At 45.3% G+C, this 22,167-nt stretch overlaps 1 protein-coding gene and 2 non-coding genes across 4 annotated transcripts; all 3 read left to right on the forward strand.

The window, feature by feature from the left end:
• The first annotated feature begins 830 nt into the window (after nucleotides 1-830).
• On the forward strand, nucleotides 831-14,865 carry RPSA (ribosomal protein SA). Of its 2 annotated transcripts, none has more exons than XM_020894570.2 (7): nucleotides 831-937; nucleotides 2,374-2,539; nucleotides 3,623-3,741; nucleotides 13,163-13,408; nucleotides 14,176-14,304; nucleotides 14,427-14,592; nucleotides 14,716-14,865. In XM_020894570.2, exons 2-7 carry the CDS (start codon nucleotides 2,407-2,409, stop codon nucleotides 14,808-14,810), a joined length of 888 nt encoding a protein of 295 aa, XP_020750229.1. In that variant the 5' UTR covers nucleotides 831-937; nucleotides 2,374-2,406; the 3' UTR covers nucleotides 14,811-14,865. The 2 variants fall into 2 exon arrangements, with proteins under 2 accessions (XP_020750229.1, XP_020750230.1); XM_020894571.2 differs by having other exon boundaries at nucleotides 901-1,002.
• On the forward strand, nucleotides 3,399-3,549 carry LOC139031316 (small nucleolar RNA SNORA62/SNORA6 family). Its single transcript, XR_011483796.1, has one exon. It is a non-coding gene; the product is annotated as a small nucleolar RNA SNORA62/SNORA6 family (small nucleolar RNA).
• Nucleotides 13,468-13,617, forward strand: LOC139031317 (small nucleolar RNA SNORA62/SNORA6 family). Its single transcript, XR_011483798.1, has one exon. It is a non-coding gene; the product is annotated as a small nucleolar RNA SNORA62/SNORA6 family (small nucleolar RNA).
• Nucleotides 14,866-22,167: the final 7,302 nt, after the last annotated feature.

Consider the following 22,167-nt stretch of genomic DNA (forward strand, 5'->3'; position numbering starts at 1 on the left):
GGGAGTGTCCTAGAACACCCTCCAGGAAAGTCCTGCAGTGACAAAACTGTCCCTAAAAGCCAAAGTACTCGAGGCCAAGAACCTACCTAGTTCTCTACTTGTATACCTGTAGTTCCCACCCTGGGTGTACGTTAAAGTTATCTAAATTCTTCTAGTTTAGCGTTGGCCATATGTTTAAAAGCTCTCCAAGGGAGTCTAAGTGCAACCAAACTTCAAACCTACTGTATAATTAACAATCTGGCTACTGGTTATTTCTTTACAGTCGTTTAATACCTAGGGTTTCAAAATTTCAAAATGATCGCCCTCATCCTGTAACTCCTTTTTGAACTATAGAATGTATTTTAATTCTTTTTAATGGCTGCATGGTATTGGGCGGAATATATATTAACTAATAATTGCTATCGCAATTTTTCTTCTACGAAAAAAATTCTCATGCATTCCATCCGTGTAGTCATTTTATTTTTTTAAGCGGGAAACTTTCCATTAACAGAACTCTTTAAAAATCTGAATTAGACACTGCTAACTTGTCCTTCAAAAACCGCGAAGTATCTTCTCCAGCTTTTGTTCATTCAACACAGGTTTGTTCAGTGCTTTCCCACGAAAGAAAAATGCAGTTTAAATAAGGAACCCGCTCAAGCGCATAGGTACAAAAAGCTGGGTGAGAGCGCCAACCCCTTGCAGGCCCTTCCGGACCTCACCCCTCCACGAAACCTGAGTGCGGCAATCAGCCCTCCAACTTCCGCCATTCGCTAGCGTCCGCGCTAGTGTCGTAGCCCGTCTTCCGGAGTAAGGCCCGCCCCCAGGATGCACGCCTTCATCGAGCTTCCGCCGAGCTTTCCGTTGTTACTGGCTGGATGCGGACTATATAAGGACGTCACTTCCGCCCGCTAGTCCTTTCGGCGCTGCCCTGAGAGGGGTCCATACGGCGTTGTTCTGAGTGAGTTGATTTTGGGTTCCCGGTGGCTCCCAGGGCCTTGAGGACAAGCTTCCTGTCCAAACGAGGTATAGGAGGACCTAGGTGAAAGCTGCCGACGGAGTGCGTTAGTCTCTTGACTAGGCGCTCTCACGCTCAGACCGGCGGTCTACACGTGGCCGGGCCCGGGCCGGGACGTTCCCACAAGGCCTCGGGAGCGGGCAGAGGTTGCGCTCCCGCCGCGGAGGCCCTGGGTCGGAGTGCGGGTGGCTGGGGGTGCAGAGAGACCACCCTACGCTCTGCGCTGGTTTTGACTCAGATCCCGACGCTCGGTTGTAAATCCAGAGGCTTATGCTCCAGTTTTCTCCGTCTACTTGAGTTGGTCTCTTCCTTGTTCGTGGTGTTCAGGAGTTAAGGTCTTGACGAGGTTTTTGTTACTGGAAAGATAAAACGTCGCGTTTCTCTTCTCTCGGTTCAAAATAATTTGGATAAGGAATGCACAATAAGTCATAACAGACTGAGGTGTAGAGAGAAGGGTGTTTATTAACAAACAGACGCGAAAGTACACTCGGGGAAGAAAGCAGGTGGGGAGTTCGCCGAGAGCTTCTCTGACCTACGCGCACACACCCCATTTCACTTTGATTTCTCAAATGGGTGGTTTCTATGGGAGGTTTCTTAATTAGGGGCGAAGTAAACTTTGTTGAAATTGGATGGGATCTTGACTGCCTGGTCAAGATCCTGGTTCCGGAAAGCATCGCACATGCGCTCTGAGAGCCGTTTTCCTCTACGAGCGCCCTTCCTGAGAGGTTGAAGAGCAGTCACCTGCAGCTAGTATGCTCGGCCAGGCCCTGTGGATTTGTGGGCAGGGTTTCCTATTCAGGTGTGACGAGCTTTAATCAAAGTCTAATTTATGTTCGTGTTGTAAGCGCCATACTAAACGCTTCATGGTCACATTAAGTACAGAAAAAGAGGATGGGAGTTGCTTGATATCTGCTTTTGAGGAGATTGTCCTTAATCTGGCCGTGTTCTCATTTTAAGGAAAACTAGTAATCTCAGAAGTAATGCCGAAGGTACCACCTTCAGTCTGCTTGAAAATGACGCCTATTTACATCACCGTTGCTCACCTTCTGAACATTCTCTGGCATGGCTGCTCTTTCACATCTAACTCCTCTGTACCTTGAGTATTAAGAAGTCTCAGTTCACTGTTTTCATTTAGTTACCTGGGTGTTTTGCCAGTCTCCACACCACTCTTTGAGCAGGATTTGATTTTCCAAGGTGTGGCATAGATCTGTTAATGTTCTGTCTAATCCCACTAGACTGACCCCTCTGCCTGACGCTGTAGGAGATGTGGTCTGTGGTTAAGATTTAAACATTAAGTCACCTGACTCCCAAGAGTAGAATGTACCATCCCGCTTAAGTCCCAGGAGTTTAAAGGACTTTTGTTAACTATTGTTTTTCAGATTCCCATCGTAACTTAAAGGGAAGCTTTCACGATGTCCGGAGCCCTTGATGTCCTGCAAATGAAGGAGGAGGATGTCCTCAAATTCCTTGCAGCAGGAACCCACTTAGGTGGCACCAACCTTGACTTCCAAATGGAACAGTACATCTACAAAAGGAAAAGTGATGGTCAGTCATTGCTTTAGTGTTATTTGGTGATCATTCCAGCTATAAGAACAAGTTTTGACCCTACTATTCTGACAGGTGGTACTGAGTTGAAGTGCTTTGTGAAATTTGAACCTTATAGGGCTCTCACTAAGTAATTGATGAAAATAGATCTTTAGATGGGTAAGAAGCTTTAAAAGTATTGAGTGCTCTGATTGTTTTTAAAGGAAAAATTCTGAACTCCAATGGAAGAATGGAAACTGGTAGGTTATGTGTCGTGGGTTGGGCCTTCAATAAGCACAATGTAAAGATAAGGAGAAAGTTTAATAGCTTGAAGTGAAGTGGCTCAGTTGTGTCCAACTCTGCGACCCCATGGACTGTAGCCTACCCTGCTTCTCTGTCCGTGGGATTTTCCAGGCAAGAGTACTGGAGTGGGTTGCCATTTAGTTCTCCAGAAGATCTTCCCAACCCAGGGATTGAACCCGGGTCTCCCACATTGTAGGTGGCCGCTTTACCATAGCTTGGTTTCTAATGATTTATCTCCCAGAGTGCCTTATAATTTGTAGCTACCATTACGGGTTCGTAAAGCTGATTTCTGAAAGTAGAGCTATAGTTGGGAACAAGCATTTTGGTTTTCATGTCTGTAGCAGAAAAGGTAAGTTAGCTTTTGATGAGACTGGAATGCATTAAGTTGTTCCGCTGAGATAGAACCACTGAAGGATTTACACCTGTGAGTGGCAAAGTTTAAAGGAGTTCACGATAAATTTGACATGGTAGATGACAAGAGGAAAATAATGGTAGGCCACAAATAAGAACGAACTTCTTGGATTCTGCATGGAAGGCTTGAGAGTGGGTTAACAGGATAAGAAATGAAAAGATGCATTTTGCACATTATTAAAGCTCAGAGTGGAGGCCAGTCTTGGCCAATGAACTGCTGAGTGTCGGAAGTGTGCTATATTAATGGCAGGATTTTCGCTAACACCAGTAGAGCTTGCCTCTATGACTGGAGTTTGATAGTACTCGCTGCCACATGACTTCATGTTTTTAGGAGAATATTACCTTACAAATCTTGGTTAGCTCTTAAGAAAACCCTGTGTCCTCCCCTAGGCATCTACATCATAAATCTGAAGAGAACCTGGGAGAAGCTTCTGTTGGCAGCACGGGCCATTGTTGCCATTGAAAACCCAGCTGATGTCAGTGTCATATCCTCCAGGAATACTGGCCAGGTTTGTGGAACAGTATGCGTGGGTTTGGCTGCAAAGCCTACAGATGTTTTGGGATGTATAGAAAAGCTTAAAAAAAAAAACCCAGAATTTATTAAAAAAAACATTTGAAACTGGGCTGAGTTGGAGGAATTCCCAAAATTAAAGATTGTCAGCGTATTTGTCACTTCACATCTGAGACTTAAAATTCATGTATCATTGTGTATTTTCCTGTGCTGCTGAATTTCAAGAAATGCAAAAGTGGCTCACTGGCATTTTTAGCAGTGAGCTTTGAAGGTTTTAAATGAAACGTTGGACTTCCCTGGTGTCCAGTGGGTAAGAATCTGCCTGGTAATGCAGGGGACATGGCTTCAGTCCCTGGTCCTGGAAGATTCCACGTGCCCCAGGGCAGTAAGCCCACTCTCCACAAGGAGAGAAAGGCCACGCACACCAGGGAAGACAGTGCCCCCCAAATTTAATTACATTCAGGTTTCTTTCTTTAAAAAAAAAAAAAACACTGGAATATTGAGTTTAAAAAGTTAGAATTAAATGCCAGTTTTTCAGGAAGGGCTTCTGTCAGTAAGATACCACCACACTCTGTCTGTCACATCAGCAAGAGTAAGAATATTTGCCAGATTAAGTGAATAAAAATAGCTTAATAAACATTGTCTTTTTTTCCCCTTCACTTTTTGGAAGTTTCCGTATGACACCACTGCATTCCGACTGATAACCATGCGATCTTTTCTCCACACCCCATCCAGCATTGTTTGTACACATTTTGATGACAGCCATTTTGAATAGTGAGAACCAGTTCCTCAGTCTGAGGGAAATTTACCAGTTGGTATTGGCAAGCTGACATTCTGCCTTAAATGAGTTTATTTTCAATGGGACATTTACTGATAGCAGGTGTCTAATTACAGCCCCGCAGGCTCCTGAAGGCCTGGTGCCCACGGCAGTGGTTTGAAAATTGCTGTTGCAGGAAACGGCCACAAGGTGGCAGGATTTCTCTGCTCAAGTTTGTTTACTCAGGCAACCAGAGCTTTGCTGTAACTCCTGTTCCTGGGTTGAAAGTTAAAAGTGAAAGATGCCAGAAGAAACACTCAAAAGCTTGTCTGAAAAAAAAAAAAAAAAAGCTTGTCTGTTGTTACTGCCTGATACTTGTGTTTTTATTGGAGTTGAGTGGATTTGCACGTTGGTGTTGGGTGTAGGGGTGCGGCACCTTGTCCAGTTACCGTGTATGCTTGCCTCTGCGGTTCTCTTCACGTATGGGGGCTCAGAGTGTTGAGTAGAGCTCCTGTGCTATTCAAGAGGTTGTTGATGATGAATTTAATATGTGATTAGTGTGTATCTGTTAAACTCTTAGCCCTGTGATAGCATATGTTTGTCTTATACTCTTTCTTCCTGGTAAAGAGGGCTTAGTACTGATTTTGTGATTCCACCTATAAGTCATATAATGGCCTTTCAAGTCTCTGACTCCGTTTACTTAATATGATCCTCACTAGTTTCATCCCTGCTTGCTGCCACTAATATGATCCTCACTAGTTTCATCCCTGCTTGCTGCCTGTGGCATTTATTAAATTCTCCTTTTCTGGCTGTGTACTATTCCGTTGTCCCGAGCTACCATTTTTTCTTTACTGGTTTTTGTGTGGGCGGGCATATTGTTTGCTTGGCCTCTTTTGGCTTGTATGAATAGCAGCACTGCGGTGAACTTTGGGCTCCATGTGTCTGAATTCTGGTTTCTTCCTGATGGACATCCAAGAGTATGTAGGTCTGATTATTAAAGGACCCCTGCTGTGGCCGTTTCCGCTTTACATTCCCGCCAGTAGAGTAGGCATGAGTATTTCTCCACACCCTGTCCGGCATGTGCTGTTGGTGGATGACTTGGCGATGGCCGCTCTGACTGGTGCTGTCTCGATTCCTCGGGCTTCCCTGTGGCTCAGATGGTAAAGAATCTGCCTGCAGTGCAGGAGACTCGGGTTCAATCCCTGGGTCGGGAAGACCTCCTGAAGAAGGGTATGGCTCCCTACTCCAGTAGTCTTGCCTGGAGAATTCTATGGTCAGCGGAGAGCCTGGTGGGCCACAGTCCATGGGGTCCGAAAGAACACAACTGAGTGACTAAAAGGTTTTTTGAACTGATTCCTCAGTGTAGTTTTGATTTGCACGTCTCTAGAAATGAGTATATCAAGCCTCTTTCCGTGTGCTGCTTCTAAATACAGTGTGAGGGAGATGTACCCATCAAAATTGGCATTCTGAGACATTCTGAGACTGACTTGATGATTCCACCTCCCCCCTTTAATTACCCCAGGCATTTCTTGATGACAGGTGTCATTTACAGCTCTGCAGGCTCTGACCATTTAGTGCCCAAGGCCCTGGTTTGCGGGTTACTGTTGCCCAGTCAGTGTGGCCACACGGGGACAGGATTTCTACTCAGGCAACCAGAGCCTTGGTGTAACTCCTGTTCCTGGAAGTGAAAGTGGTAATGGCACCCCACTCCAGTACTCTTGCCTGGAAAATCCCATGGACGGAGGAGCATGGTAGGCTGTGGTCTATGGGATCGCAAAGAGTCGGACACGACTGAGCGACTTCACTTTCACTTTTCACTTTCTTACATTGGGGGAGGAAATGGCAACTCACTCCAGTGTTCTTGCCTGGAGAATCCCAGGGCCGGCAGAGCCTGGTGGGCTGCCATCTATGGGGTCACACAGAGTCGGACACGATTGAAGTGACTTAGCAGTAGAGTTGCCAGGATGAGCACCCAAAGCCTTATGTCTTTATTTTATTCAAATGTAATTTTTATTTATTGAAATAAAGTATTTTTTAGTAACTATTTTTTATTTTTAAAATGAAAAAGATGATCAGTGATAAGAGGTGCTATTCACAAAGAAGATAGACATCAGAAACCATTAGACACGTAACAACAAAGAGACAAAGCAAAACTGAAAAAAAATAAGGGAAAAGAAAAATAATCATACAGCGAGACATATTAACATTTCTCTGAGCATATTTTATCACGTGCAGAAAAAAGACTTGGAGCATCTTGAATGATGTCATTAATAATTTAGTTAGAATATATTTCTATTTATATTAAGTTATAGTGACTTTATATCCTAAAATTTATTTAAAATTTTGTATCTTACATGTGACTGTTAGATGCCCACAGAACATTTGGAAAAACTGGTTAAGTTTCAAAAAGTAGAATTCTTTATTTTTGTTTCATTTATTCATATACGCACATTATTTTTCAAACTGTTTTCCATAATAGGTTATTATACTGACTTTAGTTCCCTGTACTATACAGTAAGCCTTTGTTGCTTGTATATCTAGTATATATGCTGCACAGCTTCTTGCATATCTATTTTCTAAGTCAAACAAGTGGAATCAAAATGTCATGCACTTTTAGTTAGGCAGAAATTCATAAGTCTTCTAAAATATATATACTATGCATATTATTTATATTATGCAAAAGCTTTACTACCATGCTTCATAAATGCTTGAGAAAGAACATTAAGCTAAAGAGAGATGGAGAAATTGGAAACCGTAAACTAGATGAAATGGGAGCACTGAATATGAAATAGAAAAAGTGAAACAAACTAGATAAGAGTAAGAGATCCTCACAGTTGTTTTTAAACATTAGAAACATTTGGAGCACTGGCAAACATAAAGCAATACCTGGGCATTTGTACTCAAAAAATTCTGAGATAATTCTGATTTGTGCATCTGGATTTTAAGAAGTGATTACAGGTTTTTCTATTAAATGATAGTTTTGCTGGTACAGGATTCTGTTACTTTTCTATTGGCCAGTCATGATACAGTGGTATTAAGTGAGTAATAGTTACATAATCACAGTAGTGAAAGATGTTTATCAGTTTTCACAATCAAAAAATAAAAGATAATTATAAGTATAAGCTGTAATGGGAATATGATTAGCTTAATATAAGATAATTACATACATTGAGGGGGGGTGGTCAAGGAGAGTGGTGTGGTAAGTGGAAGTGCTTTCATGCTCTTGTTTTCATCCACCCAGCTGGTCTGTGCCTTTTGGTGCATTTAATCCTTTGCATTTCAGGTAATGTATGATCCTATTACCATTTTAATTGTTTCAGGTTTATTTTCTGTAGGTCTTTTCCTTCTCTTGTGTTTCCTGTCTGGAGAAGTTCCTTTAGCATTTGTTGTAAAGCTGGTTTGGTGGTGCTGAATTCTCTTTAACTTTTTGCTCGTCTGGAAAACTTTTGATTTCTCTCTAGAATCTGAATGAGAGTCTTGCTGGGTAGTGTATTCTTGGTTGTAGGTCCTTCCCTTTCATCACTTCAAATATATCATGCCAGTCCCTGCTGGCTTATTGTTTCTCTTGAGAAATCAGGTGGTAGCCTGATGGGTTGACTATTTCCTTTCCCATTTTAGTGAAGTTTTCAGCTCTTACCTCTTCTAATATTTTCTCAGGTCCTTTCTCCCTTCTGGGACCCCTGTAATGGGAACACTGGTATGTTTAATGTTGGCCCATGGGTCACTTACGCTGTCTTCATTTCTTTTCAGTCTTTTTTTCTCCTGCATTCTGTTCTGTGGCAGTGATTTCCACCGTTTTGTCTTCCAGGTCCCCGTTCTTTTGCCTCTTCTGCTACTGATTTCTTCTAGTGTATTATTTGTCTGTCTGGCTGGCTGGCTGTTTTAGGTCTTTGGTAAACAGTTCTTGCCTCTTTTCAATCTTTGCTTCCATTCTTTTTCCAAGATTCTGTGTCATCTTCACTATCATTTTGAATTCTTTTTCTGGAAAGATGCCCATCTCCACTTCATTTACTTGTTTTTCTGGGGTTTTATGTTGTCTCTTCACCTGGGACATAACTTTCTGCGTTTTCATGCTGACTAACTTTCTGTCTTGTGGTTTTGTTTAGTCGCTGTGGGCCTGTGCTTGCTTCTCTGTCTGCCCTCTGATGGAGGAGGCTGTGACTTATGTAAACTTCCTGATGGAAGGGACTGGTGGTGGGAAAGACTAGGTCTCACTGTGGTGGCAGGGCCTTGGTCAGTAAGTTTTAATCCAGTTATCTGCTGATGGGTGCTCCCAGGGATTGTGCTGCATCCCTGGTAGTTTTTTGGCTTGAGAGCACCCAGCTTTGGGTTGCAGGCTCAGTGGTCAGGTTAGTGGCAACCTCCAAGAGGCTTTACGTCAAGGAAGGACCTTCTCAGACTGGTGCCCCCATCCCTGTGGTGAGCCTCTGTGGACCCACACCTCCACAGGAGGCCCTCCAACATGAGCAGGTAGTTCTGGCTCAGTCTCCTGTGGGGCCACTGCACCTTGCTCCTGAGTCTTGGTTGCACACAAGGTTTTGTTTCTGCCTTCCCAAGACTGGAGTCTCTTTCCCCCCAATCCTGTGATCAAATCCCACAGGTCTGCAAGGTCAGATTCCTTGGGGATTGCCAGTCCCTTTGTTGGATACCCAGGCTGGGAAGCCTGATGTGAGGTTCAGAACCTTTACCACAGTGGGAGAACTTCTTTGGTATTATTGTTCTCTAGTCCGAGCCACCCACCCAGCTGGTGTGGGATTTGGTTTCATTGTGATTGTGCCCCTCCTACCCTCTACCATCTCGCCGCGGCGGCTTTGTCTTTGGAGGCGGGGTGTCTTTCAGTAGGTTCCAGCATCCTCCTGTTGCTGGTTCCCCAGCAGCTAGTTGTGATTTTGGTGCTCTCGCAGGAGGAGATGAGCACATGGCCTTCTGCTTCGCCGTCTTGAATCATGGAGTCAAGTTGATTTGCAATGCAGTGTTTGTTGTAGGTGTTGTATTAGTGTGAATCTGTTAATCCCAAATTCCTAATTTATTTTTTCCCTGATGGTAAGCATAAGTTTGGCTTTTAATTCTGCGAGGGAGGTTGTCCCTGATAAACTCATGCTACCAACTTTGTGGTTCTACCTGTAAGTCATTGTAACAACAGGATGAGCACAGCCCTTAGCAGGGAGCCATTGCTGTGCCTCATTACTCCACATCCTGGTTACTAAGCAACAGGCCTTACTCGGCCATTGGTGGGTACCCCAGTGGGCCCCACCCACAAGCAGCTGTCATTGCGGGACCATTAGGGGAGCGATTCAGCCACGGGTCAGTAGTGTGTGGTCATGTGGACCATGAGGCAGATTCAGGCCTTCTCATAGAGCCCCTCCGACTCCCCAGCCTTGGGCCAGCAAGTGAGCGTGAGGGCCCAGGGGACAGACTGGGGACTGCGTCCTGCAGGGCTCCAGAGCCTTCACTGAGGCTTTGGCCCTGGCCTTGAGGCAGCAGTGAACCTCTCCCTCATCCCTGTTTCTGTGACCTAATGCCAGTGGCCATCTGCCTGGGTTGCAGTCTGTGGGACCTAGACCTCCCTCAGCTTTTGTGTGGCTTGAGGAGACAGGGCCAGTTGGATTGGGTGCCTGGTTCCCTCGGGGATGACAGCTGGGCAGGATGTGGAGGCCTGGCCCCGAAGGAGCTGCCAACTGAGATTTTCCACCTCTTGGCCAGGACTGGGACCTTGCCCTTTCTTGTCAAGACAAAGAGTAACATTCATTTGGTGGAGATTTACAGGAACATTGTTACCTGACCATGACCAGGCCTCAAAAACAAAGGATCTGGCACCAAGAAGTTGGCAACATCTAACCACACCTCTCCCTCACTTTTTGCTTTTGCTGAAAGCTTTCAGTGACTTCAGGTGTTCTTAGGGCATGCGCCGTCCATCTCCTTGTATGAACCTGTAATAAACCTCTCTCTGTTCCAAACTGTAATGGTTAGTATGATTGGTCTCACTTGGCGTCGGGCAAACAGGCTTGTGCCTCAGTAACAAGATGGTGTTGGCCTGTTGTGTCTGACTCGTTCATTTAGTGTGATCCTCACTAGGTTCATCCAGGCTTGCTGCCAGTGGCATTTATTAAATTCTCGTTTCTGACTAATATTCCACTGTCCCTGGATGCCATTTCTTTCTCCTTTGCCTTGCTGCTGTGGGTGGGCATTTTGGCTGCTTCCTCTTTAGGCTGCAGTGAACTCTGGAGTGCATGTGTCTTTGAATTCTGGTTTCTTCCTGGTAAGACACCCAGGAGTGGGGTGGCAGGGTCTTAGGGTAGCTCTGTTTCTGCTTTACTAAGGAACCCTCAGTTTACAATCCTACAACTTTAATCCACACTCTGTCCAGCATTTATTGTTTGTAGATGTGGGTGGTGGCCATCCTGACAGGTGCTAAGGGATTTCTCAGTGTAGCTTTGATTTGCATGTCTCTGCAAAGTAGCAATATTGAGCCTCTTTTCATGTGTTTCTTTTAAACACAGTGTGAGGGAGATTAAACTGTTGAAATTGGCATCCTGAGACTCTTGCTTCTCTTTTTCCCCACTCAACGCACACATTTCCTGATGGCAGGTGTCATTTACAGCCCTGCAGGCCCTGTGAATACTAGGCGCCCAGGGGCCTGGTTTCCAGGTTGCTGTTGGCCCGAAATGGCCACATGGTGGCAGGGTTTTGTGGAAGTGCCAGAAGGAACACTCCAGATCTCCTTTCACATTACAGCTTGTTTTTTATTTTCTAAGTTTTTTTTTTTTTTTTAATGCTTATGTGTTCATTTGTCTGGTCGCATTGCCCTGGTTCTCAGTTGCAATCCCCAGGGTCTTTGACCCTTGTTGCCCCATGGGGTGTCTTAGATGTAGCACGTGGGATCCCATGGCGTGTCTTAGATGTAGCTTGTGGGATCCAGTCCCTTGACCAGGAAAGTTCTGAATTTTATTTTTTATTGGAATAAAGTTGATTTACAACACTGTGTTTGTTGTAGGTGTACAAGGTCATGTCCAGTTATGTGCGTGTGTCACCATCTTCAGATCTGTTTCCGTGGGATTAACATACACACACTAACATGTAAAACTGACAGGCAACGAGACCTACGCCTGTCAGTTTTACATATGTTGGTGTGTGTATGTTAATCCCAAGCTGTGGCTTTGATCCTAGGCCTCAGCTGTAGTTTCAATCCCCCCCCCTGTTTTCTGGCAACCTGCTGGTGTCTGCCTCTGGGTTCAGCGAGGCCAAGGTTGCACCTGGAGCTCGTGAGGAAAGGCAGGGGCTGCCCTGGTGACCTCGCCTCTTCTCATGCCGTGCACAGCAGAACTTCCTTCTCACGCAGGCCCCCCCTTCCCCTAGCACGCCCCTCTGCAGCAGGACTGCGCTCTGTCCTCAGTGTGTGTGCCACCGCCAGTCTTGCGTGGCATCTCCTCTGAGCGCAGCACTCAGCGCTCACCTGGACTCAAGTAACGTGGACACGCGTCTCAGGCTGCACTGCAGGGCGATGGCACAGACTGTCTGCGGGTCTCTCTGTCCCACCTCCCACAAACCGGTCATCTTCGTATTGAGCTGCTGAGCCTCCCTTTTTGTTCCAGTTAATACCCCTGCCAGTGAGGGAATGTCAGGGTAGCAGGAAACGTTTCCTCTTTCTCAGCTACCTCCCAAGAGGACTGCTGGTCCCGCCCCACTTGCTCTCTTTTGCCTCTTCCAGCCCTGTCCTGTGGCACGCTTTCTTGCGCTTTCAGGTGCTCTAGGTGTTCTGCTGTACATACAAATGGACCTTTATACATGTACAAATATGTAAGTGTGTTTTTATTGTAGTTGTTGGAGGGGGTGAGTTCCCAATTCTCATTTTACTCAGTTGTCGTGATTAGGCCTCCTTGCAAGAGGTGTTTTAACTGGGATTTATTCCCCTTGTGGTGGGCTTAATCACTGGAATTCTTTGGTGAGACACATGGTTGATGTTTTAATCACTGCTGTAGAATGAGCTCAGTGACCAGTCTGTGCTTCCATCAAGGAAAATTTACTACCTAGATTACAGAAGTGCTCTGGTGGTCAGATTCTACATTGTGTGTTTTGATTTTGTGTCATTTTTTTAGCCTCATGAGGAATTTGGACAGTCAAGCCTCAGTTACTCCTAAGTGGTACTTGAACCAGGCCGGTTTGCTGCGGAGCCAGCAGAAGTGAGGATGTAGTGAGCATCAGATAACCTGAGGGAAGAGCATCCCCAGCAGAGGGCCTGGGTGTGGGACCATGCTTAGCGTGTTTTTCTTTTTGTTATGATGTTTCCAGGCAGTAAGTGGAAGATGGAGAACAATCTGCCTACAATGCAGGAGACCCCCGGGGTTGATCCCTGGGTTAGGAAGATCCCTGGAAGAAGGGGATGGCAACCCACTCAGTATTCTTGCCTGGAGAATCCCAGACAGAGGAGCCTAGCAGGCTATAGTCCATAAACTCGCAAAGAGTCGGGCACAACTGTGTGACTAACACTTTGATTTTTCAAAGAACAGTTAACTACTAGATGTTTTGAGGAAGGATTTGGGGGAGTTGTCTGCTAGATAGCTAGCTTGGTGACATAGCAAACTTGGTGTTCCATGTATCATTGCAGGGCTCCTGTGGCACCGTCTCTGGGACACTTGTTAACTCTTTCTGTTGCTTCTTCCAGCGAGCTGTGCTGAAGTTTGCGGCTGCTACTGGGGCCACTCCTATCGCTGGCCGCTTCACTCCGGGAACCTTCACTAACCAGATCCAGGCCGCGTTCAGGGAGCCAAGGCTTCTGGTGGTTACCGATCCCAGGGCTGACCACCAGCCCCTCACAGAAGCCTCTTATGTTAACCTGCCCACCATTGCTCTGTGTAACACAGACTCTCCTCTGCGCTACGTGGACATTGCCATCCCATGCAACAACAAGGTAACAAGCTTGTGACTGCACTGGAGCTGGTTGCTAAGTGCTCCAGCCACGGACCTCCCCCTGCACATTGTTAGAGCTTGGAGTTGAGGCTGCTGGCCGATGGACTCACAAGTGTAGGTAGTGTGCTACACGAGGGGCAAGTGTTTCGCTAACACCACGAGGGTCTCTGGCCCAATGAGTGGGGTTGGATAGTAATACTTGCTACAAAACTATGATTTTAAGGAATGAGAGCTTATTTAAGGAGAGATGAAAACATTTTAAAAATAGCTTTTTTTCTCTTCAATATTCCTAACTCTTCAGGAAGTACTTGACTTTACTGTTTTCTCAGTTGATGTATCCTGCTCTGAGATCCTAAAAAGGTGGGTTACCTATGGTTCAAATTGGTCATTTGTCACTGATCTCAAACCTGGTTACACATAAGAATGGGGTAGAGGTTTTCTTTTATTTCTATCAGTATTCAGGCACTGACTCCATTTTGTTGTGTAGAGTGGCGTCTTAATTAAACCCCATGATTCCAGTGGCAGACAAGATTAAGAACCAGAGATAGAGAACAATTTTGGTAACAATCTTGGTACAAACTTTCAGTCATTTTAACTGGAGTACAATTGTAAGTGTTGTGTTAGTTTCTGCTGTCCTACACACACTTTCAAACTAACAGCCATGTGTGCTCACCTGGTACTACGGGACCTAGGTGATGAGGGAACGGGTTAGCTGGAGACTGTTTGGGGTTTGCCAAGTATCACTTTACTAACCTGGCGCTCTTGCAGGGAGCGCACTCAGTAGGTCTGATGTGGTGGATGCTCGCCCGGGAAGTTCTGCGCATGCGTGGCACCATCTCCCGAGAACACCCATGGGAGGTCATGCCGGATCTCTACTTCTACAGAGATCCTGAAGAGGTGAGCTTTGTCCACAAAGGCCTGTTGTCACTCACATAAGTACATATACCTGGATGCTTTTTACTGCCAAGAACAAACTAATCTGTCATTGCATATTAACTAAAAATATTTTCCTCAACTAGATTGAGAAAGAAGAGCAGGCAGCAGCTGAGAAGGCTGTGACCAAGGAGGAGTTTCAGGGAGAATGGACTGCTCCAGCCCCAGAGTTCACCGCCACTCAGCCCGAGGTGGCAGACTGGTCCGAGGGCGTGCAGGTGCCTTCCGTGCCGATCCAGCAGTTCCCCACGGGTATGCATCGAGATCCAAGGCATCCGGCCTACTGTGTCTGTAGGAATACAAGCAGATTGGTGGGGTGGGATTACAAAAGTAATCTGGGGTGTGGCTGATGACCCTCTTGTATTTTCTCAACAGAAGACTGGAGTGCTCAGCCTTCCACTGAAGACTGGTCGGCAGCTCCCACCGCTCAAGCCACTGAATGGGTAGGAACCACCACTGAGTGGTCGTAAGCTGTTCTTCAACAGACTTCCACCAAAATGGAAAATAAACTGTTTCTAAAAATTGTGTTCATTTATTGTCTATGGGATGGACCCACCTGGTAAGAAAGCCTTGCTCAGCCTAGTGTGTGGCTCTAGGGGCAGGAGATGTTTCTGGGCCCAGGTGTCCTCCTCAGCAGAGGGTAGTATTCATGGGGCTGTGATTCAGAGCAGCTGGTCCTGAGTCTGGGTATGTGGCCAGTGCTCATTCTGTCGTTCCTTAGTGTATAATTTTAAGACAGTTTTAAATAGTAAAATATGTCATGCATATAGTTGATCTAATAGACATACCTGTGTATTGGAGAATAAAGGTCAAGTTAAAGCCTCTGAAGCCAATTAAACAGGTTGCCAAGTACAAGGTGCCAAGACTGGGAAAGTCTATTCTCGCTGCTGGCTTCTGAAGTCATGAGCTCTGCTCCTGCCATTCTCTGATAAAGGTAAAGTGATTCAATCAATCAGGAATTCTTCAGTTTGTTTTGAGCAGCGTATAAATGGAATCATATTTTCTATGGCTTGCTTGTTTCCATGTTTCGGCCATTACCAGCAGAACTTCTGTGAACATTTTTTACAGATCCTGGTGCACAGGAATTTCCTCACTCTAGGTTCACAATCACCAATAGAAATCCTCTGAAAACACAGCCACAGTCTTTAGCACTTTCTGTAGAAAGCGCTGTCCGTCCTTCACAGCTCAAAACTGCAGGGTCTGATGTGGCCGCCTCTTCCCACTGCTCTTCTGTGTCTGCGCTAAGGCCAGCGCCACCCTGTCCTTCCTCTCCTGGGGTTTCTACTCCACTGTGGCCCCGGCCTCTCCTGCTGTCTCGGTTATTAACTGCTGAGCCTTCTGCACTATCACACACGTTAACCTAGTGCAGCTGCATCGTAGAGCTAGAGGGGGTTGCATTGCTATGATTTAGCACAGAACTGATTCACAGCATTGAGAGTTTTTCAGCATTATTCAGAGAGGTTTGTAGATCTTTGGTAAATGTATGCCTATATTCTTGGGATATTTTAAATTATACTTTCATAACTAGTGATCCTATTAGATCCCTAACTAAGGAACACAGGCAGGCAGTGGTAAGTGGCACCACAGCCATGGTGTTTCTGACCCTGCCTGAGCAGTCCACATTTTGCACAAAACAAGGGCTCTATTACCAAATTCTGTCTATGAAAAATATGTTGCAAACCTACATTGAGCTCATTTACTAATGGAGAACCTTCTGGACACCTCCCTGTGCCGAGTTCAGTGGGCTTCTCTTAAGAATAACCTGAGAATTACCCTGTTCTGCCTCTCGAGGTAATTTAGCAGTTAACAAATCTAGCATACCATTCTTGTATCAGAAGTGAGGATGTAAACATGAAGGTTTGTCTAAAACGCCAGTGTCCAGCTATAGGAGGGAGAGACTCATTTGAGAGAAGTTCTGGGGACTTGGGACCCTTTATCAGAGCCCGTGGAGCCCAGGCTGTGAAGTAGACATGGCCACTGTCCAGCAATTTCCCCGCTTCTGAAAATGGACTAGGGACCAGGGGAGACAGCCTGCATCCCACCTTGTTCCCACGTCCACACCAGTGCAGGCAACTCTCTCACTGCTGAAGTGTCACCACCATGTCCCAACTGGGAGCCCTCTGCCTCTCTCCACCAATTCCTAATGCCAGCCCAAGGACTGTATTCTATTTACAGTTTTCAGCATGAGAAAGCAGCCCTCCAGGCCATCATGGCCACAAGAAAGATTCTGCACAAGGGCCTCACAAGCTGGTGTGATACTTGTTTCAAAATCCCTTTGGGAAGATTGTTTCTTTCTTTAGTGTTTTCATAAAGAAATCTATTGTAAATAGTTTTTGAAACAATGTCTAAAGGTTAATACTGTAATTGCTTTTGTAATTTAGAAATAAATTGCTTACAATATAACAGGGCAGAAGAAAAAGACTGTTGGAGAGGAAATTGAACTGGAAAAACATACAGAATTGACTTGGACAGAACTTAGGAAAGAGCAGTTAAAATATACACAAACATCTAGTTGAAATTGATACATGGAGGAGGAAAGTCAGCATCAAAGAGAAAGGCTTGAGAATTAATTTCTTACAAATCAATACAAGAACATTCTGAGCTCAGTACACTCAGCCAGACATTTCTGTAGGACCAAGTCATGCAGCTATGGGCTGTGCATCTGAAGAGGCAGTAAAACACTTTTTATCCTTGAAAAGCTAACAAAATGCTTGGGTAGGATTAAAGGTGCTTTGCAAATGTACCATAAAGAAGAGAAATACCATAAAGGTTTTGGTAACCATACCTCCATACAAGAACTACACTGGCTGGTCAGCAGGCTTTGTGCGTGCTCATTGTGTCCAGCTCTGACCCCACAGACAGTAGCAGCCCCCCACGCTCTGACGGGTTGTGCAGGCAAGAGTACTGGTGGATTGCCATGCCTTCCTCCAGGGGACCTTCCTGACACAGAAATTGAACGTGTCCCTGGTATTTCTGAGATTGGCAGGTGGATCCTTCAGCACTAGTGCCACCTGGGAAGCCAATTAGTGCATCGTGGCATTATTGAGTAACCATCCCTAACACTCGTGAAGTGAAAGTTGTGTCTAACTTTGGAACTCCATGGGCTGTACAGTCCATGGAGTTCTCTGGGCCAGAAAACTGGAGTGGGTAGCCTTTCTCTTCTCCAGGGGATCTTCCCAACCCAGGGCTCCTGCATTGCAGACAGATTCTTGAACAGCTGAGCTACAGGGAAGCCCGATACCCTCTTAGGGGTGTGTATCAAAAGACCCATGCACACACGCACTAGGATATGTGGACAATGCTAATTAATATGCTACTGGTGGAAATGTAAACTGATAGTATCTGCTATATATAACATTACAGAGCTTTCAGTTTATCCCAATCCTGGGTAAAACTGGAATTGAAGAGAGACATGTCCCACCACTCTGCAACACTATTTACATAAAGCCAAAGGAGGGAAGCAGCCACAATGCCCATGGACAGAGGAAGGGTAAGAAATGGTACCTGGATACAGTGGAATATTACTCAGAATGAAATAATGCCACACCCCAGATGGACCTAGAGGATCACAGTAAATGAACTGAGAGATCAGCATCAAAAGGTGTTTATAAGTAGGATCTGAACAGTGGTAGTAATGAACTAGTTCACCAAGGAGAAACACAAACTTGGTTACCGTAGGGTAAATCAGGAGTTTAGGATCAACAGATACACAAGCCTGGCATGCTACAGTCCATGGGGTGCAGAGTTGGGCACAATTTAGCAACTGAACAAAAACACTGAATACATATAAAGTTGGTAAGAACCTGTGTACCACAAGGAACTTGATTCAACACTCAACCTACATGGGGAGGGAACCTGAAGGGGAAGTGATAATATGTATAAACGGACAAGACGGTGTACGTATACAACTGGCACCATAAAGTGACAACTCCATTTAAAATAAGGAAATAGAAAGTAATGAGACACAAGTTTTGGGGTATTTCCTTTTTGCCTAGGAACATGACTTACCAAGACTGGTCTCTAGAGTAACCAGCTGAGGCTAGGAAGAAATCCTGCCCCCTTGTGGCTCTTTTGGGTAGCAGCAACTTTTAAAAACCTGTACCCTGGACACGTAATATTCACAGGGCCTCTAGGGCTGTAAATGACACCTGCCCTGGAGTAGGTGATTAGAAAAGTGGAAAAAAAAGAATTCAAATGGGGCACAGTGTCAGGAAGCCACTTAAGACAGGGCGATTTCCCTCTCACTTTTTAGTTTTAATTAAACCATTTTGTACTGGGATATAGCTGATTAACAGTTTTAGCGTTTCAGGTAGAAGGTGAAGGGCCTCAGCCATGCATACACATGTGTCCGTTCCCCCACAGGCCCCCATCCGGCTGCAGCAGGACGCAGCGGGGCTCCCTGTGCTACACGGTAGCTCTTTGGTTACCCGTGTCAAATTCAGCGCCATGTACACGGCCATCCCAAACTCTAGCCCTACCCCATTCTGCCCCTGCAACCAAAAGTTCATTTTCTGTCACTATTAGAAGCAGCGTATGAAAAGGGGCTTGATCGGTAATTATTAATATCAGGGACATGCAGATCAAAACTGTAGCCAGGAATCACCTCTTGCCAGTCGGAAGGGCCATCATCAAGCAGTCCACAAATAGGACTTCCCTGGTGGCGCAGTGGATAAGAATCCACCTGCCAGTACAGGGGGACACAGGTTCGATTCCTGGTCCATGAAGATTCCATATGCCACAGAGCCAGCTAAGCCTACACACCACAACTGAGCCTGTTTTCTAGAGCTTGCGAGACACACCTAAGGAGCCCGCGTGCCCTGGAGCCCAGGCTCCACAACAAGAGAAGCCCGTGCCCCACAACTAGAGGGTAGCCCCCACTCTGCAACTAGAGAAAAACCCGTGCACAGCAATGAAGACCCAGCATAGCCAAAAGTCTACAAGCAATAAGTGATAGAGGATTTGGAGAAAAGGAATGCGCCTACGCTGTTTCTGGGAATGTACACTGTTGGCAGTCCATGGAGAGCACACTACGGAGCTCTAAAAACAGAGCTACCCTGTGATCTATCTGTTCCACTCCTGGGTGTCTCCAGGAGGAAAAGCAGAATTCAAAAAGACAGATGAAACTTACCACTCAGCGCAGCAGTAATTTACACAAGCCTAACCACTATGTCCATGAACAGAAGAATGGTACCTAGACATAATTGGATGCTGCTCAGGCATCAAAGAGTGAAATAATGCCACCAGCAGCAGCCTGGATGGATCTCGAGAGGATCCAGCGAAATGAGTCAGAGAGAAAGACCAGTGTCATAAGATATCGTTTATAAGTGATACCTGATCATTGGTAGTAATGAACTAGTTTACCAAGGAGAAACTCACTTGCAGAATTAAAGCACAAACTTTTGGTTATCCTAGGGGAAAGAGTAAATCAGGAGTCTGGGTGTAACAGATACACAAATACATATAAAATTGATAATAAGGACCTCCTGTATAGCACAGGGAACTACACTCAATAGTTTGTAATAACCTATAAGGGAAAAAAATCAGTGAAGGAACAGAAATTTATGTATAACTGATTCACTGTGCTATACACCTGAATCTAAGTATTGGAAGGAAACTATTTCAATGAAAAACAAAAAAAACCTGCTGGATACTGAAGAGAAAGCTAAAGCAAAGGTTCTTGAGTGGAATAGACCCCCTACAGGAAAAGAGTCACTAGTGAGTTTCACATTTTTTTGGTAGCTTTTTTCTTTTGGTCAAGCTTTACCCTTCCCTAGCAGGACAGCTAAGATCTGGGTAGAATCCAGGGGCTGTTCCAAGTTGAAGATCAAGAACTAGTCTGAAGCAATTTAATTAAAGTGACTTGTAACCCCACTAGTATACACTGGCAGTCGTCTCAGAGAGAGAAAGAATTGCATTTCCTGTGCTGTCCTCACTGGTGTAAGGAGGTCCAGCTAGTTACTCCAGCTCACTGGTGTAAGGACTGGAGATTGTTCAGAGACAAAGGACGGACCACAGTGGACAGCTTGTGGTGGGCGTACAGTGACTCCTGTTGTCCTCTTCCTTCTCAAGGAACAGGAGCAGTGCTACTAGAGTTCGCATTTTACAACCCTAAATTCCTCTTTTGGTCCTTTTGTGGGCTCAGAAGAGTCCAATTAAACTGAAGAAGAAGGGCATCTGTCTGGATAACTGTTCCTTAACTACCAAATACCTTCAAACACCAAAGAAATCTCAAGTCCAAGTCATCGGTAGAAAAGAAGACATTGCAAGACAAAGTCGCTTTGTGGGATACTTAATATCCAAAAGAAAAAAGAATTTGTAACCCACTGAAGGAATCAGGTAGCAAATTCTGTCATCTGGAACCAGGCCTGGGACTGGTAGGATTAAGGCAATTCATTTGGGGCCATATATGGGGGGTTTCAAGTGGCCATCACAACCAGGCCTTCATGATTTTATCTCCCTTGCTTATTTTTATGCATTTGTCTATTTAACTGTGGGTTTAAGAAATTGCCTTGTTGCACCTCTATGGTGACCAGTTCTTAGTGGTAGAAGGCACAGCCCTTGTCTGTCCAGGTCTTTGTCAGAAAAGCTTTAGGTAAAAGTGGACATGTCTAGCTAATATCATACTGACCTTGAAAAACCTTGCCTAGGAGTCGAATTTGGGGGCCTGGGACATCTCAGGGCCCTCATAGACTCACGTCATCCCTTCATTTCAAGTCACTGAGGTCACACGGTGTTCTGGCCATAAGCACACAGCCTGTGGTCAAGGATTGACTGAGCAGTAGGCAAGTCCTTTTGAGCACTCACCCTTAGCCAATGGTGCAGAGAGCTTATGTGGGGTGAAAGCAGTGAGCAGTAGGCTTGTAAGCAGCTGTTTACAGGAAACCACCCTCGACGACAGTTCCTTCTCCTGTCCCCTTTGCAAAGCTCTACTGAACTCTTAAGTCGGGAATCCCCATGCTCTACTCATCTCCAGCCCAAGCACACCTTTCAAATCTTAATCTCACAACACCTGGCCTAAGAAGTCAAGAATAAGTAACCAGATCTCTTTGCCAGCTTCCCCTTCAGTAATCTGAACAAACTGAAGGGCATTCCTCTCAACTGGAGGAGTGAAAGTTTGGAGCAACATATCCTCACTCTCATTCCCTTCCGTATTTTCCCTGATGTCACAGCTCAGACACTTGCACAGAGTTCACCTCTAACCATTAAAAGGATGCCTTTTTGCCTTGGTGTCAACCAACCAGGGGGACAGTGCAATTGAAAAGAAACTTGATTACTATTGTGACATACAACAATTTGAGATTATCAAAAGAAATGATATAATTTACCAGGATAAAACTTGATTTGGAGGTAAATGGAGAAACAGTACCAAACAAAATGAAATGAAAAATCCAAAGGACAGACAGAATCCTAAAGAAACCCTCAAGTTTGGTCTCGGGGTTTTGCATATCCCAGTGACAAACACGGCACACGGGGCCCCAAGGTAATCCTGCCTAAACCCCTTGTGGAGATTCTAACAGACACTCTGGCCACACATGGTTCAACAAAATATCATCCTCCTTTCACAGTTTAGGAATAGCTGAAGCATTCACCATATTTAAAGTCAGAAATTCAAGACAAAACACAAATGCGAGCATCCAAACAAACGAAAGAGCTGGCTCACAGATTGGGTAAAAGTCCAACAACCCTTCTCTGTCTCCAACAGGGCCCCCCAAGTTGGCTATTCCAGAGAAAATGTCCAAAACAGAGAGTAAATGAAGTCCCCAAATGTAAGCACTGGAGCCACTCACCCTACTGAATCGAGCCCATTAGCTCCCGCATGTCGATTCC

Source organism: Odocoileus virginianus, chromosome 26 (assembly GCF_023699985.2).
Source record: "Odocoileus virginianus isolate 20LAN1187 ecotype Illinois chromosome 26, Ovbor_1.2, whole genome shotgun sequence".
Taxonomy (NCBI): Eukaryota; Metazoa; Chordata; class Mammalia; order Artiodactyla; family Cervidae; genus Odocoileus; species Odocoileus virginianus.

Coding starts and splice junctions, on each gene's coding strand:
- RPSA (XM_020894570.2), top strand. CDS start 2,407: ATGTCCGGAGCCCTTGATGTCCTGCAAATGAAGGAGGAGGATGTCCTC. Junction 2,540..3,622: donor CTACAAAAGGAAAAGTGATG/GTCAGTCATTGC, acceptor GTCCTCCCCTAG/GCATCTACATCATAAATCTG. Junction 13,409..14,175: donor CCATCCCATGCAACAACAAG/GTAACAAGCTTG, acceptor GCGCTCTTGCAG/GGAGCGCACTCAGTAGGTCT.